This window comes from Microtus oregoni, unplaced genomic scaffold (genome assembly GCF_018167655.1).
Source record: "Microtus oregoni isolate MIOR12 unplaced genomic scaffold, Mior012 000018F_ref0000195, whole genome shotgun sequence".
Classification (NCBI taxonomy): Eukaryota; Metazoa; Chordata; class Mammalia; order Rodentia; family Cricetidae; genus Microtus; species Microtus oregoni.
The window spans coordinates 3,953,180-3,971,287 of record NW_024543077.1 but is presented as its reverse complement, the minus strand read 5'-3'; the positions used below and the strand labels follow the sequence as shown (position 1 = coordinate 3,971,287).

The window sequence follows — 18,108 nt, the reverse complement described above, 5'->3', positions numbered from 1 at the left end:
GTGTTTCTATAGTGTATATATGAGTAGATAATATATAACACACACGTAAACACGTGTCCACACATACTGATATGTGTGTGTATATATGTTTCTATAGTGTATATATAAGGAGATAATATCTAACACACAGGTAAACATTTGTCCACATATACTAATATGTGTGTGTATATGTTTCTATAGTGTATATATAAGAGATAATATAACACACACACACAAACATAATGTCCAATCTGGTTGGTAAAAAAAAGGTAATTTCTGGGTTTTGTTAATATATTTCTAAAATTCCTAAAGATGCTACATGTTTTAAGAGGAAATTCTGGAGTTTTACAAAACATTTAAATTACCAAAAAAGGTTGGGAAAGTATTTAAATTTAGAACATTTTAAGTTTATTAAATACTTTATTACTAATATTCAATCTTGATAGGTTACTTTAACAGCAGCAAGCACCTGGTTTCTTTCTCCCAAGGCTTCATGATTCTCTTCGTGTATAAAATTCAGGCCACAGACCTCACTTTCGTAAGAGCTACTTCTGGGTCTGTACACAGTTTACCTTGCTACCAGACTCCAGAGAGAGAAAGAGAGACAGAGAGAGAGAGAGACAAAGAGACAGAGAGAAATTCACAAAACTGATTTCAATGTAACTCTTTACTATTTCTTTCTTTTTGGGGGGGGGTTCGAAAACGATTTATTCAAAGTAACTCATTTGACAATGACTACTCTCAGTAATCAACCACCTATGTCTTGTGGTGAATGATTGGACAAGAAAAAGTGTAAAGTTTATGTAAGGTCTGAGGATATGAAAGCTTAAGTTGTGAGATCTAGAAAAATGTTTTAGGGTCTAAGAAGGTGTTTTAAAGTATGTGTAAAGATCTGAGGACATGAAGAAATGGCTTAAGGTGTGTAAATGCAGGTTATAGAGGTCTGAGGACATGAAAGCTTGGATTATGAGTCTGATGAAGTGTTTTCAGATGTGTAGATGGGTGAAATCTGTGAAGGTACAAAAAGATGGCTTATATGAAAAATGGTTCAGATTTTTCCCTCACTGTGCTACTGTTATTTGAGACTTCAAAACTTCAAAGTTTTGCAATCAAAGAGTCCTGGTAAGCTATTACTCTAGCTCTGGTAAACACTAACTCATCAGTAACCCCACACACTGTTTACCATACTGTGCATCCCAACCTCACCACTTAACATTCCAGGACTACAAACATGCCATTGTACATCTCCATATGCTGACACCCACTCAGTACTGCTTTTGGTAGAAGGCTCAAGCCCTGCCTTCTCTTACTGTTGTTTCTATCACTGGTTCTTCAAGACCTAGTCAAAGCACTCTCCTGATTTCCAGTATGTTTTTAGATTACAAATTATATTCGTAGTATTATAAGAATCATATGCACAACATAGATCTAATAAAGAATAGCAATTCCTTAAATCTAATTAAAATCTACAGAAATGTTTACATAAGGTTATAAAATAAAACTTTACGTCGGGCTGTGGTGTCACACACCTTAAATAATCCCAGCACTCCGAGGCAGAGACAGGTAGATCTCTTTCAGTTCAAGGTCAGCCTGGTCTACAGAGTAAGTTATAGGATAGGCCCCAAAACTATGGAGAAACCCTGTCTCAAAGACTAAATAAATAAATGTAAACGGATGGAATGAGGAAAAATAACATCCTGAGTGAGGTAACCCAGAACCAGAAAGATGTTCATGGCATGTACTCAGTCATAAGTGGATGTTAGCTGTAAAGCAAAGGATAATGAATGAACCTACAGTCCACAACCCTAGAAAGGCTAAGTAACAAGGAGAACCCTAAGAGAAACATACATAGATCCTCCTGGGAAGGGGAAAAGACAAGATCTCCTGACAAAATCGGGAGCATGGAGATGGGGAAAGGAGAGAAGCTAGAAGTAGAGCCCGAGGGGAGAAGGTGAAGGGGGGAGAACGAGAGGGAACAGGAGTCGAGATGGAGGAAGGACAGAGATGGAAAGCAAGGAAAGAGATATTATATTTTGAATGAGGGAGTCATTATCGGGCTAGCAGGAACCCTGGTACTAGAGAAATTCCCAGGAATCCATAAGGATGACCCCAGCTAAGACCCTAAGCAATAGTGGAGAGGGTGCCTGAACTGAACTGTAGTCAGATTGATGACTATCTAAAATGTCACCATAGCAACTGATGGAAATAGAGACAGAGACCCACAGCGGAGCACTGGGCTGAGTTCCCAAAGTTCAGGTGAAGAATGGGAGGAGTGACATTATGAGCAAAAAGATCAAGATCATAACGAGAACACCACTGAAATAGTTTACCTGAGCTAATGAGAGTTCACCAACTCCAGCCAGACAGGGAAGGAACCAGGATTGGACTAACCTAAACCCTTTGAATGTGGGTGACAACTGTATGGCTGAGCAGACTGCAGAGCCACTGGCAATGGCACCAGAATTTATCCCGACTGCTTGTACTGGCTTTTTGGAACCCATTCTCTTTGGATGGATACCTTGCTCAGACTAGATATAGTAGGGAGGCCTTGGTCCCTTCTCAAAGCAATGCGCCCTACCCTCACTAAGGAGTAGATGGGGGATGGGTGGGGGGAGGCGGAAGAAATGGGAGGCTGGGAGAAACTGGAACTAGGATTTGTATGTAAAATGAAAAGGATAGTTTCATTTTTAAAAAATAAATAACTTTATACTACAGAAAAGGATTGGGGATTACTTAATAAGACAATAAAATATACCTATTAATTGAAGAGTAACCAAATTGTGACATATTTACTCAATGGGTGGTTCTAAAGCAATAAAAGTGAATGAATTAATGGTACTTGGTCCATATAACATGGACGAGTCTGAAAAACAGATTAAGGGGAAGAGACACACGTGAGTATATTCTGGGTGATTTATACAAAGTTCAAAAATAAGAAAGAAACTAATGGATTTTTGTTTGTTTTTTGTCTTATCTTGCTTTATTCCATTCTTTGAGACAGGATTTCTCTGTGTAACAGTCCTGGCTGTCCTGGAACTAATTCTGTAGACCAGGCTGGCCCCAAACTCACAGAGATTCACTTGCCTCTGAGGGCTAGGATTAAAGACGTGAGCCACCTGTTGTGGGAACTCCTTCAGTCAATAGCCTTTAAGATACTGGCATACTGGCCTACTTCGGGCATGGTCTTATGTACTATAAACGCAGATGAAAAGTGTGTGTGGCCTTTTTTTCTGCTGGATTCAGTTCCAGTTCCCAAAGCATGCTGAGGACTGCAGATCTCTACCCTTACCGTGAATTTATTCCAAGTAAATAAAACTTTGCTATGCTCCATTCTAGGCTATTGTGAAACTCTTTGGTACAATTACAGCCACCAATGCCCGGTCCAAAACTAATGGATTTAAAACAAAGGAGGAGCCTGGAGATTGCTCAGTGGCTAAGAGCACTTTTTGCTCTTCAAGATAATCCAGGTTTGATTCCCAACACACACAGCAATTCACAACTGTCTGTAATCCCAGTTCCGGGATACCCAATGGCCCCTCCTGACATCCTCGAGCAACAGGCATGCATGTGGTACACATATATACATGCAGGCAAAACACTCATATACAGAAAATAAATCTTAAAAGAAAAAAACAACAACAAGAAATGATAGCAAAGAGTACAGAAGAGAGACCCCTTGCACATTGGGGTGATATTAGTACAGGCATGGGAAATAGTTTGAAGGGTCTTCAAAATAATTGAGCTACAACTACTATATGATATAGCAATTCTATCGCTGCTCATGTATTCAAAGAAAATTAAATCATTATCCCCAAAATACCTGCATTCCTGTGTTTACTGCAGCACTATCTATAACAGCCCAGAAATGGAAACAACCTAGGTGTCTAGCAACCGATGAAAGGATAAAAAATGTACATATACACAGTAGAACAATATTAGGTCATAAAAAGACTGAACTCTGTCATTTGCAACAAAATAGATGGAGATCAGTACACAAAATTAGCCAAGCACAGAAAGACAAGTTCTCATGATCTCACTCACACATGGGATTTTAAATGTTTCATCTCGCAAAACTGATAACAGAATGAAGATTTACCAGGTGCCAAGCCTGGTTAGGTATTAAGTCATTCTTGGGACCACAAACCTCGAGTGTGCTGTGTACAATGAATACAGATAATAAATAAGGTACTGACTGTATGACCTGCACTACGTCTGTAGCGCCCATAGAGGCCAGAAGACAATGTCAGATCCCCTGGGACTGAATTACAGATAGCTGTAAGCCACCATATCAATGCTGGGAAATGAACTTGGTGAAGTGGCATTTCATTTGTATTTTAATGAATAAAGCTTGCCTGGGGATCAGGAAATAAAAACAGCCCCACTGGCCAGCTTTATAGACCACCCAGCAATGACATATACCTTTAATACCAGTAGCCAAAATGACACACATCTTTAATACCAGTAGCCACACTAGCTTGCCACAGAAACCAGGTGGTAGGGGTGCACACCTTTAATCCCAGAACTAGAGAGGGTTGTAGAACAGGAGGAAACAGCTCTCAGGCAGAGTCTTATTCTGCAGTTTCCAGGAGGCAGGATCACCATTTAGGAACTGGGGTCGAGTTAAGAGCCAATGGCTGGCTGCTTTGCTTTTCAGGTCTTCAGGTTGAACCCCAATATCTGTCTCTGAATTTTTATTAATTCTTGCTTCATTTTGGTGCCCAATGTGGAGCAACTACAACCACATAAAACCTGAGAGATATTGAGAATGGATTCTAGACATAAAACAACAGAGTTAAGCACAATTTCTTGGTAGAAGCATTTTCTCAGGTGTGCTCTGTTTTCCAGAGGCAAGCAGAGGCACAGCTTCTCGAAGAGAGGCTTCTTAGCAGCAAAAACCTCATAGCTCTTTTAAGAGGCTCCGCTACCAAACATTAAATGGTGTTTATGAGCAGCCAGTATCAGGCTTCTTGATGCTGGCATGGACCTAGAAACTCCACAGAATTGTGGTAAAAAACATGGCTTCAGCCAGTACCTCTGACATGAAGGTAGACTCTCAAAAAGCTAAGGAATAGACTGGAGCCAGCCATCAAAGCCGTAACTTTAATCCTGGCCACACCATTTAGCAGATTAAAGACTTGGGTGGTTAGAAAAAGATAGAGATATAAAGACAGATTCCAGGAAAGAAAAAAAGAAGAAAAAAAACCTCTAAGTGGTTTACAGTGTTTTTAAAAATATACACGTGTGCCGGGCGGCGGTAGCGCACGCCTTTAATCCCAGCACTAGGGAGGCGGATCTCTTGTGAGTTCAAGGCCAGCCTGGTCTAGAAGAGCTAGTTCCAGGACAGGAACCAAAAAGCTACAGAGAAACCTTGTCTCGAAAATCAAAATGTGTGTGTGTGTGTGTGTGTGTGTGTGTGTGTATGTGCGCGCGCGAGCATACACATATGCTTGGGAAAGAAAAGGAAAAGGATAGAGAAAGTCCTTTAAGAAAGAAATATAGTTGGGTGTGGTGGCGCACACCTTGAGAGGCAGAGGCAGGTGAATCTCTGTGAGTTTCAGGACAGCCTGGTCTACAGAGTGAGATCTGGGATCCGGGACAGCCAAAGAAAACAGAGAAACTCTTTCTCAAAAAACCAAAAGTTAAAAAATAAAAGAAATATAATTTTTTTTAAAAGTCACAAAGATGGAAAACACACAGAGAGTCTGGATACTGTATGTTATTGTGTTGTTTTTAATTGCTTGACTGCTAAGGAAGGAGCAACAGCTGCTAAAAGATACTTGATTAGGGCTGGAGAGATGGCTCAGAGGTTAAGAGCACTGCCTGCTCTTCCAGAGTTCAATTCCCAGCAAACACATGGTGGCTCACAGCCATCTGTAATGAGATCTGGTGCCCTCTTCTTGCCAACAAGAATACAGACAGAATACTGTATACATAATAAATAAATAAATCTTTTTTAAAAAGATACTTGATTATAAATGCTGCTGGATTAATCTAATTTATATATTTAAAAATTGCCTTGACTTCAAAATTTAAATCAAAAGATATGTTACTTTGGAGAAGAGGTTTTGCTTTTGTTTCCACAGGAAATGAGAAGCTGGGGATTCATTCTGGGTTAAGAAAAGTAAGGGTTGATTGAGGAAGACGCCCTGAGAAATCTCCAATAGGATAGGATGGCCCAGATGATCCCATGTCTCAGAGCACCTCTGCTGCAGTTTCCCCTGAGTTCTGCATCCAGAGCAGCCTCAAGACTGCTGGCTGAGATGATCCAGACTCAGAGAATATTCCAGTCAGGACTTGGCCATAATTCTAAATTCTCTTTGAGTCCCTATAAGATTATCAGCATTCCCAATCAGCAGGAAGTATCCTAGGAAACTATGCCCAAATTCCCAAAAAATGGATTATTGGTATTTGTCTTTGTTTAGTGTGTTGGTTACAGTTTGTTATGGATAATGGTCAGGAAAAAAAGCTAAACAAATGAGATTAGATTCAGAGTTCTTGTTTTGAAAATTTAAAAAAAAAAAAGAAGTGCTGGGGGATAAGGCTCTTGTACACTCTAAAGATTTGTCACATGTATTAGTTTAATAAAACACTGACTGGCCAGTAGCCAGGCAGGAAGTACAGGCAGGGCGACCAGACTAGAAGAATTCTGGAAAGACAGAAGGCTCACCTGTGGTCACCAGACAGACACAGAGGAAGCAAGATGAGAATGCCTCACTGAGTAAGGTACCAAGTCATGTGGCTAAACATAGATAAGAATTATGGATTAATTAGTTCATAATAAGCCTGAGCTAACAGGACAACCAGTTTATAATTAATACAAGCCTGTGTGTTTTGTTGGGACTGAATGGCTAAGGGACCAGATAGGACAGAAACTTGCATTTACACCTTGGGTCCTCTGGAAGTGCACCCAGTGCTCTTAACTGATGCGTCCTCTCTCTGGCTCCCCAACTTTTATATATCCCTCTGAAAGGTAAACTTAGGGGATGAAGAGTAGTCTACTGTTTCTACAGAGGACCCAGATTCAATTACCAGTACCCACATGGAGACACACAACTATCTTTACATTCAGTTCCAGAGGATCCCAACATTGTGTCCATGGGCTCATGTATGCATGTAGTACACATACAAACACTCAGACATACACACTCATAAAAAAAAATTTGGAGGTCAATACAGGCCAGGAAGACAGCTCAGTAAGTAAAGGTGCTTGTTGTAAAAGACCAGTTGTTCTCCATCTCCACATGCACCCAAGGCCCAAAGGTACACATACACATCACACATACACAAGTATTTTTTTATGTATTTTTTTTTGAGACAGAGTACCACTATTTAACCCAGGGTGGCCTTGAACTCACAAAGTCTGACTCCTGAGAGCTGGAGTTAAAGGTATGCACCACTATATCCAGCAGACTAATAATAAAATTTTAAGTAAATTTAAGGGCTGGAGAGATAGCTCAGTTTGTTAAGTGCTTACATTGTAAGCATTTAGACCTGAGTTCATTCCCAAAACCTACATTAGAAAAAGTAAGAAGCCGGGCAGTGACTGCTTACGCCCTTAAACTCAGCACTCCAGAGCTAGGGGCACAAATATCAGGAATTCAAGGTCATCCTTAACTGCAAAACAAAGCTCACAGCAGCCTCAGTCCTGTTACTGGAAACCCTGTCAGGAGCCATTTCAGGCTTCTCCTTTCTCACATCTCACAGGGCCTTGAAGTAAAAATCTTGAGACAGAAAACTTAAAGTTGGCCAAAACGTTACGTGCTGACCTTGGAGACTCAAGCTCTGGAAAGCACCACATAGTGTCTTCAGTGCTTGCTGCTTATCACTAACAGCAGGTGTTCTAGCCACTGACCTTGCAACTGCCATGCTTAGCTGCCAAACTGCCCCTCTTAGCTGCCTAGCTACCAAGCCCCTCCTTCCCTTCCCCCTTTCCTCAGTTCCCCCTGCCCGAGCTCCTTACTGAGGAGTATTTAAGACATGAAACTTGCTTCAGTCCGTTTCTCCCCCCCCCCCCATGTCTTTCAGATACTGCCTCTTCAAGACCCTGGAGTAACTTAGGACCTGCTGGGCGGGTCGAAACCCTGTCTCAAAAGCAGGGGCAAAATGGGTGTTCTAAGTGGTATGATGCTTTGTTACCAAGCTAAGACCCTGTTTTCATATCAGGCACTCACCAAAAATGGAGGGGGGTTGGGGCTGGAACTACTGATATAGGCAATACTAAGAAGCTCAAAGATGTACAGAGGTCCTGCTTGGTGGTATACACACCTTTATAATATTCCTGGGAGGCAAAGAGTGTAGTAATAAGGGGGGCGGCGGAGCTGCGTCCCCAACACCCCGGCCGCCTGCCCAGCTAGCTTATGCCCCGAAATAATTACACGGACACTGTATTCTTTTAAACACTGCTTGGCCCTTTAGCCCTAGCCCTTACTGGCTAATTCTGTTATCCCGATCAACCCATCTCTAATAATCGGTGAGCACCGGTCTTACCGGGAAAGGTTCAGCATGTCTAACCTGGCGGCTTGCTTCATGGCGTGTGTCTGCCCAGGAGCCGGGAGCATGGCATCTCTCTCAGGCGTCTGCTCCCAGGAGGAGAGCAGAGCTGTGGAGTCTGACCTCACTTCCTCTTCCTCCCAGCGTTCTGTTCTGTTTACTCCTCCCACCTATCTTTCAACCAATAAAATGGGCCAGGGCAGTTCCTTTATTAGCCAATGACCTTCCTCCATCATTTCCCCTTTTTCGGTTTAAACAAAAAAAAGGCTTTAACTTTAACATAGCAAAATTACATATAACAAAACAGTTATCAAGTAAAAGTTACAATAATCTTTATCATAACTAAGGAAAACTATAACTATAACTAACTATTCTTAACTCCATCAAAGACTCCAGAAAGATACAATACTACCTAAGCAAACAAGAAAAAAGCAACTTTTAAAACTCTAGAAATGACAGAGACATCTCACTGCCTGGACAGTCACCCAAAGTTCCTCTCTACCGTTGGGGCATCCATCTTCAGCCTTCAGGCCCATGCTATCCAGCAGACATTTCCATAAAGCAGGAAAATTCAAAGTCAGTTCAGTCACTATCTGTTGTGTCCTGCAGAATGTCTCGCAGACTCTTTCATGAATCAGGAACCCCGAAAGATCATCTCACCTTAGGCAAGTTCAGTAGTCCTCTCTCTGCGGGTTCTCTATGTCCAGTTTATGCAATAGTCCAGGCAAGAGCAGTTTCTTGCCCAAATGGCTATCAAACTCCATAAGGTGCCTCTTCGATGCCCTTCTTCCTCTTGAAGTAGATTGGTGCTGCCAGGAGCAGAGTGTCTCATTGTCATGAAAAGTCCTCAGTTATTAAAATATTAAATGTCCTATTCTGCAGCCTTTGAGAGATATGAAGAATGCCTATCTGAAATATATCTCTATATGTCTAGAAAATCTAACTAACATGACTACAAGCTTTACTATTATCGATGATTATCCATTAACAACCTATATTTCTTAATTATACAGTACATATTTAAATGAACTACACAATCACAATACCTTAATCAAAATCAGAAACACTTATACATATAACAAAATTGACCTTAAATCTCTATCAATAAAGCAAAATCTATACTAATGCAAATTATTCATACCTATATCAAAAGAGACAAAGGCAGTTCATGTGGCAAATTCTGGGCTACCAAGAACTAAATGGGGAGACCCTGTCTGAACAACAACAACAAAAGGGAATGCAAAGAGAAAAAAAATCTAAATGTCAAAAAGTTACATATTGATACTGTATAACTTTGTTTACTAATATTCTCAAAGTATTAAAACCTTTAGTGATTTATAGGACTGTATGGGGAAAGGGTAGTAACCAGTGAGGAGACTTAGTTGTGCTGATGAAACAATTCTGCATAGTGCTTATGGTGATTACACAAACCCATGGAGGTGATAATATATGATAGCACTACCCAGCAGAGAAGACACATATAACAACTAGTGAAAGTCAAATACGTTTTTACTGCCATTTGTTTGCTTGTTTTAAAACAATGTATCATTAACAAGCCCCAATTGGCCTGAAACACATCTTCAGCCTCTGAAAAGCTAGCCTAACTCTCAAGTTGATTTTATCTAGAGTATTTTATATTGGTTGGGAAGACGGCTCAGTGGGTAGAGACCTAAGTTTGAATTATCAGAACTCATGTAAAAGCCAAACATAGAAGAACACAACAAAAGTGTGTGTGTGTATTGTCAATGTCAACTTCCTACTTTGACACTATTCTATAGTTTTGTGGAATAGGACCAAATGAAGGGTACACTGGCAATTTCAGTATTTTTTAAAACAGTCTAAGTCAAATTATTTCAAATGAATTGTTCCAAAGACTTTTAAAATTTAAAAATACAGTTATAGCTCTTAATAAGAAGCTACCCAGCCAGGTGGTGGTGGCACTCGGGAGGAAGAAGTAGGTAGGTCTCTGTGAGTTCGAGGGCAGCCTGGTCTACAAGAGCTAGTGCCAGGACAAGCTTCCAAAGCTGCAGAGAAAACCTGTCTTGAAAAAAAAAAAAAAAGAAGAAGATACCCACATGACCAATAATGGTTGAATGGATAAATAAAATTCAATCAATATAACTGTTATTTGATTACTTGATAATATAAAGAAGTTACCTGGTAATATAAAGAAGTAAATGCCAATAGAACATGGATGAATCTTGAAAATATGTTAAATGAAAGAAACCCAAAACAAAGTCATATATGTATATATATATATATATATATATATATATATATATATATATATTGACAATATGCCTATGGTTATACTACCTTACATAAAAGGATCATAAATCAGGATGGGTGAGGCCCTGGATTCCATCTCTAGCACCAAAACATTAAAGCCATGGGGGGGGGGTTGTTTTTTGTATTGCTGTTTTTGGTTTTAGTTTTGTTTTTTGAGACAGGGTTTCTGTGTGTAACAACCCTAGCTGTCCTGGGACTAGTTCTGTAGACCAGGCTGGCCTGGCACTCAGAAAATTGCCTGTCTCTGACTCCTGAGTGCTGAAATTAAAGGCATGTGCCGCCACCACCACCGCCACCACGGAGCTTACAACCATGTTTTTTTAGACCATCATCTCCCTGCCACCCTGGATGATCACATACTCCAGTGTTTACAAAATCTTCCTGTCTCAGCCTCCACAAAGCAGCTGGGCCTATAAAAGTGTACCACCACACCCAGATCTCTAAAAGATAATGTTTATTCTTTAAGTACTATGTCTCAATAAGTACTGTGGCTGGGCACAGTCATTAGCAGAGAATGTGCCTACCATTCACGAGGCTCTGCAGCTTGATCCCTGCACTCCCTACAAAAGTATCAACAAATGGAAGAGACCTTAAAAATAATTTATCTACAAGACAGATGTCTTGATGCAGGCTTGTGTGTCCAGCACTATAGAGGTGGAGGCAGGAGTACTAATGCTAACTATATAGTAAGTTTAAGGTCAGCCAAATTGCCTAAGACCATCTAAAAAATTTGTTTTAATTACCTACATATACAAATGCCCTAGGGCAAAAATCCGTATGTTATGAATACAGTTTACACAGATTGAAGTATGATGGTGCCTATTTGTATTCTCAACAATATCCAGGCTGAGGCAGGAGGATTGAGTCACAGAGATCTTGTCCCACCCCAAAAAATGGGGGGAAGGGACTAGATCAACTTCATGACTGAATGACAATACAGTAAATCCCTGCTACCTATACTTTCAAAGCAATAAAATTAATAACCAAAGTACACTCATTGAAACAATGTACAAAAGAATAAAGTTTGACTCAACTAGGCAGAAAACATTCCTGACAACTACAAATTCTGAAATACTAAAAAAGTAACCTCTTACCACAGCAAAGTTTCCCACACCTCATGTCCTACAATATGGAGTTCAGTTGAAATAAGAGGACCTCCATTCTGAGACTGATCTGTACTATATAAACATGGAGGAGGGGTGTGGACACATGCTCAATTCATAAAAGCCTAATGAAAAGTCTGATGAGCAGCCTTTACTATCCTAGCACTCTGGAAGAGGAGGTAGGTATTCTCCGCAAGCTGGTCTACAGGGCCCGTTCCAGGACAGCCACGAAAGTTACACGGAGAAGCCCTGTCGAAAGAAAAGGAGGAAGAGAGGGAGGGAAGGAGGAAGGAAGAAAGAAAGATGTCCATTTGCATATCACAAGGAAGAAATGACAAAAGTAGATCACACTTCATGAGGCCAGGCCCACACTGTCACATTGCTCAAGTCTGCCAGTCTCTACCACAGTTTAAAATAGTCTCTTACAGACTTAAAATGCATAAACACTAGCCACAGGACACTCGAGTTGATCCAAACAAGGCTGTATGGTTTTAACCTGTTAGAGACGTCTGTGAAATGAAGTCCCCTCTCCCCAGTGTCACTCCTTGAACCTAGAACGCAGCTGCCTATTTATCATACCACTACCACAGACCAGCTCTGTCCTCACTCTCACCCCATCCCCACACATGGCCAAAACTATTCAGGCAGGAATGATACCATCTTACACAGACATAAGCCTCCAATGACCTACACAGCCCCATGTGTGTCTCGCTGGCCTCTTAGCCACCTCACGTGGAAATGCATGCGAACAGCAAGCAATGACTGTTGAGAGCACAAATGTCATAGTATCACTATCTGAAATCACTTTCTTGATGTCTCTCTTTAAACCTCCTTAAAGTGTCATGGAATATTACTATGTACAAAGCTCTCATATCATCTTCTAAGGCATACAAATACATAACAAACATATGAATAATTATATCCAGAAATTGTTTTAAATAATAATATCTTGATTCAAAAAAAATACTAAGTGAGGGGCTGGGGAGATGGCTCAGTGGTTAAGAGGTCCTAAGTTCAATTCCCAGCAACCACATGGTGGTTCCCGACCATCTGTAGTGAGATCTGGATCTGGTGCCCTCTTCTGGCCTGCCAGCACCAGAACACTGTATACATAATAAATAAATAAATAAATAAATAAATAAAATCTTAAAAAAAAATACCAAGTGAAAAGTGACACCTCCACACAATCGCTGATTTGATCTGGTTCTTACTGATAACCGCCTACTTCATCAAGCCAGTTCTTCCCATCATTAACTGTGTTTTCCTTTAAACACAACACACAATGGAAGAGACTGCAAAGTGACATAAGATTAGATAATTTATACGGCTATTCCTAATTATTAACATACCACAAATCCAAATATAATAGAGCAAAGACCCTTGACCATTATGAAAGACCCTGAAACAGAAAAATAATGAAATACATGCTTATTCAATTAAAAAATGATTTTTCTCTGTGCACATGTAATATACACAGATAAACATATGTTTATATACAGAAAAAAGAGCTATCCTAAAAGGCAGGTCCCTGCTTTCTCAACTGTTTCTTTTTTCTTTCCTTTTTAGTTTTGTGAGACAGTTTCTCTGTGTAACTTTCACGGCCATCCTGGAACTCACTCTGTAGACCCGGTTGGCCTTGAACTCAGAGATCCACCTGCCTCTGCCTCGAGTGTGTAGAATTAAGGCCTGCGCCACCACAGTCCAGCAATAGCACTGGCCTTTAGAAAGAATCTTAAAACTATCAGACATTGGGTTTCAATATTTTAAATACCCCATATGTGGGCCAGGGATATGGTTCACAGGTTAAGCTACTTATCAGCCGTAGTTTGATCACTGGGTCTCCACATAGTAGATAATCAACTCTTGAAAGATGTTACTTGACTTCCATAGGTGTCACACCCAAATCCAAATACTCGCAGAATAATAAAAACTGTTTTTTCATTTTCAATTTTTACTTTCCGGTTTTCAAGACTTTTTGCCTCCTAATAAAAGATTTTTATGTAGCTGTCCACATCTTACGAAGACCTACAAATACAGTCATGTTATATTCAATTTTGAAAGAGGACAATCTTGTAAAATTACCTCCACACTAACAATGATTGCCAATTTTCCTAGATGCCACCAAATGGGAGGGAAATCCTCTAGGCTGCTACTAGGGCCAATATGAGTAACAACCACCACCACCTAGGAGGGCTGAGGGGCATCCCACCCCTTGCAAAATAGATAAACAGTATTTCGGGATTTTATTAAATAAAGGCAATTCCGTTGTTCTCCAAAGTATCAAAGACAGCACACAAACTTCTTGCACAAAAGGAAGAACGAGGCAACCAGTGTGAGCAAAGATGTTTAACGCTGGTCCAGCAAACCCAAAGAGAGAGGAAACAGGAAGACTCGGCGGCGCTCTGAAGCCTCGGAGCGCCTACTTCTCCGCGAAAGGCTTTTCCAGCAGCTGCCGCCCAAACCGGGCTGCACGTCCAGGATGGAGGTGGCTGGATTGGCACATTTGAAATATCAGCAGCCGACGGATCCAGTCCCGAGCACCACGCGGGAGGGACCTGCCCCCGCACACGCTCTCCCCCGCTGCGGCGAGCGACCTGGGCGCAGCCGCAGCACCCAAGTAACGCTCGACCCGAGCAGAAAGTTTCGAATGAAAAACCCGAGAGCCGAAACGCACAGGTCTCGGAGCTGAAGTCGTGCCAGGAACACACCCGAGGCCAAACCACTTGACAAGCAGCTCGGGCTTTCAGCTGGATGGCTGCGGCGGGACCGGGAGGTGGCAGAGGCGGCAGCGCACTGGCTCCTTCAGTCCAGGTGTCAGCGCGCCGCCGCCTCCCTCTCCTGCTCCCCAGCCGACCGATGCAGGGCAGGGACCGAGATGCGGAACGCGGGTGTGGCTCAGGGGCGCGAGGCGCGGGATCGAGCGCGGAGCCCGGGTTGCTCGCAGGCCGCTGGGCCAGGTCGCAGCTCCGGAACCCGCGGCCGCGCGCCCCTCCCCCACCCCTCCCCCTCCAGGGCACGCAGAGCCGGCGCCGCGTCCCGGGAGACCCGCGGCCCGGGGACCGGGAAGCTCTGCCTGCGCGGCCGCAAGCAACCCTCGGCGGGGCGGGGCGGGGCGGTGTCGGGCCCGGGCGCCGCGCGGACTCACTTTTTTGGATGTTTCTCTCTTTTCGGCCTCCGCTTTCGGGCCTGAATGGCCAGCACTGAGGAGAGAGAAGACACATTAACGGTCGGGTCGGCCGCCTGCGGGCCGCGAGGCGGGGCAGGGGCCGCGCGCGCCGCTCACCTTTCCTGGAGCTCATTCCGACTCCGGGCGGCCGGGCGGGGGCGGGGGGCTCCGCGGCGGAGGCTGCGGCGACGCGACAACCAGCCGCACAGGGATGCAGCCTCCACTCGCTCGCCGGCAGAGGAGGCAGGAACCGCGCCTGCGCCGCCGCGGCCGCTCCCGCGGGGACCAATGGGACCCGCCCCCGCGGCCCCGCCCCGCGGCCCCGCCCCCTCCGCACCTCCCGCGTGGAGGGGTCGGGACCCCGGCCGCGCCCTTCGCAGCGGCGGCTCCGCGACCCCCCTGTGTGGAAAGGCGGCCGCGTACCCACGTCCTCCCGCGCTCGGCCTCCCTCAGCCCGCCTCCGCCTCCTCGGTTCTGCGGCCGCCGCGGGTCCAGTCGCACGACCCTCCTTCCCAGCCACGCCTCGCTCCGCACCCGGGCCGGTGGTGCTGCACGCCTCTCCGTGCGCCCTTCAGTGGCCTGCGCCTTCGCGGGTCCCGCACCACCTCTGTTCCCGCGGCCTCTTCTCTCCGTTTGCATCCCCATGAGCACAGCTTCCTCCCCTTTTGGCGAGCGTGGAAAGGGCACGAGACCAAAAGCTGGAGAACCTGGGTCCTTGAGTGTGTGACCTTGGAGAAGTGATTTCCCTGTTCCCACAGGACTTTGTGAGGTTAATGAAGGAAACGCTGCACATAGTTTGAAAGGAAAGTTTGGCGCATGAAGCCCACTTTTCTTAACCATGAGACGAGAGCTTAAAACAGGGATTATGCCAAGCAGTCCTTTTTTCCCTTCCTCCTACAATGGGGAAATTGAACCCTAAATAGGTCAAACAGTTCTACCAGTCCTTATCCCTATTCAGGCCTGGCTGGTTTCTTTTTCTTTCCATCTTCCCAGGCTACCTAAGATGTGAATCAAGCTGACTGGCACATCGTTATCACCTCAGTTTTCTCTTGTCCAAAGTGTTTTTGAAAGATACTGGTCCTGAGCATTCAGTCCTTCCTTGGTTACAATTGTATCATTGAGTCTTACTCTAAAGATGTCCCAGCAAACAGGAAAAGGCCGCTTTGAGTTTGAAGAGACTTTATTTCCATTTTTTATTTAAAAAAAAAAATATGAAACATACGAAAAAAATGCAGTGATCGGCACTATTATCCCATATTCATTAGTTTTTAAAAAATAAAATAAAACATTTCTCCCTGTTTTCTCTCTCCGTGTGTGCAAGGTTTATTTTGCACAGTCATTCAGTAGTTTGTAGACTCTATTACACCCGATCCCTAAACATTTCATTGGCTATCTATTAGGAACAAAGATATTTTCCTATATAAAGACTGTCATCACTGCGAGAAAATCCAGTACTATCCATGTGTAATTTACAAGCCATTGTTCCCGTTTCTGAAATATTCCAATAAAATCTATTTGGTGACATCTTTTTCTAATCCAATGTCATCAGTTGTTGTTAGCGCCCATCTTTTTTTTTTTTTTAAACTAATCTTTGGGGCCCTACCCAGGGTCATTTCCCAGATGCCAGATAAAGTAAAATCTCTACTTGAGACATTTTTTAAGACTGGGTTTCCCAGCGTCTCAAAGGCTGACCTTGAGTTTGTCTAGCTGCACATAAAGGCCTTGGCTTCTCAAGTACAAGGAAGACAGGCATGAACCATAAACAGTGGCCATTGTAAAGATTCTAGTTCTGTTTTGCAGAATGGTCCTCAGTTTGGATTTTGTTTTCCTACTATTACCGTCAAGTTCAATCATTTGTCAAGTACACTGTACACATAGATGGTGTGTGTCTGTCTCAGTACATAAGGCTAAGATATCAGTTTACTCCATTATGGGTGATACAGTCTATCATTTCTCCAGAAAAGAGATAACTTTCCATTTTGTATTAAAAAATAATCTATATTAATATATATATATATATATTAGCTGAGCAGTGGTGGCGCACAACTTTAATCCCAGCACTCAGGAGGCAGAGGCAGGCGGATCTCTATGAGTTCAAGACCAGCCTGGTCTACAGAGCAAGTTCCAGGGCAGGCTCTAAAGCTACACAGAGAACCCTGTCTCGAAAAACAAAAGCAAAAAAGTCTATATTGTAAAGTGTCAGTGGAAAGGACTTGCATAGACATTCCTTCAAAGATATGGAGCCAACAAGTGCATAACAAGATATGCAAAACCATTCATCATTATAGACGTGTAAAGCGAGACAAAATGAGATCCCACTTCACACCTCGCACAACCACATTATTTAAAATAGAAAATACAGCCGGGCGATGGTGGCGCACGCCTTTAATCCCAGCACTCAGGAGGCAGAGGCAGGCGGATCTCTGTGAGTTCGAGACCAGCCTGGTCTACAGAGCTAGTTCCAGGACAGGCTCCAAAGCCACAGTGAAACCCTGTCTCGAAAAACAAAAAAAAAATAAAAAATAAAAAAATAAAATAAAATAAAATAGAAAATACAAAGTCAAGCATGGTGGTGCACACCTTTGATCGAAGCACTAAGGAGACTAAGTAGGGGTGCTGTCTTAACAGCCTAGGCTACCCAGAACATAACAGATCAGCCTCAGCCATATGACATCATCCTAACTCAGAAAAACAGAAAGGTGGGGGGGGGGGCTAGGATGTTTATTGTGTTTATTACGGGGCCCTATCCAGGTTCACTTCCCAGATACCAGAAACAGAAAAGAAAAAAAAATACATATAAATGAGCATTCTGTATCTCTTGCATTTTGGAAACACTAAAATCTTTGTCAGCTGCTAGTGGAACTACAAAATGGTGTACTCACTATAGAAAACTTTGTCAGGTTCTCAAAAACTAATCATAGAATTGCCAACAATCCCATCCACAGGTGCGTTTCCACAAAAGTTAAAAAAACAGATGATCTTTGACACAGGCCTATGAAGCCAACACTCAGGGGGCAAAGGTAAACAAACGAGTTCAAGGCCTGCCTCGGTTCTAAACTAACCAGGGCTATTTGACAATTT

At 42.9% G+C, this 18,108-nt stretch overlaps 1 protein-coding gene across 5 annotated transcripts in view; it reads right to left on the bottom strand.

Annotated features, from left to right (window-relative positions):
• Positions 1-15,249, bottom strand: part of Srpk2 (SRSF protein kinase 2) — a 190,666-nt gene extending 175,417 nt beyond the window's left edge. For 3 of the 5 annotated variants that reach the window (XM_041668649.1, XM_041668650.1, XM_041668654.1), the window contains exons 1-2: positions 15,145-15,249; positions 15,007-15,061 (exon numbers count right to left, since the gene is read on the bottom strand). In XM_041668649.1, coding sequence (XP_041524583.1) covers positions 15,007-15,061; positions 15,145-15,160 — 71 coding nt within the window. In that variant the 5' untranslated portion in view covers positions 15,161-15,249. The remainder of the gene's footprint in view (positions 1-15,006; positions 15,062-15,144) is intronic. The other 2 variants (XM_041668651.1, XM_041668653.1) reach the window with 2 other exon arrangements.
• Between the last annotated feature and the right edge of the window lie 2,859 nt (positions 15,250-18,108).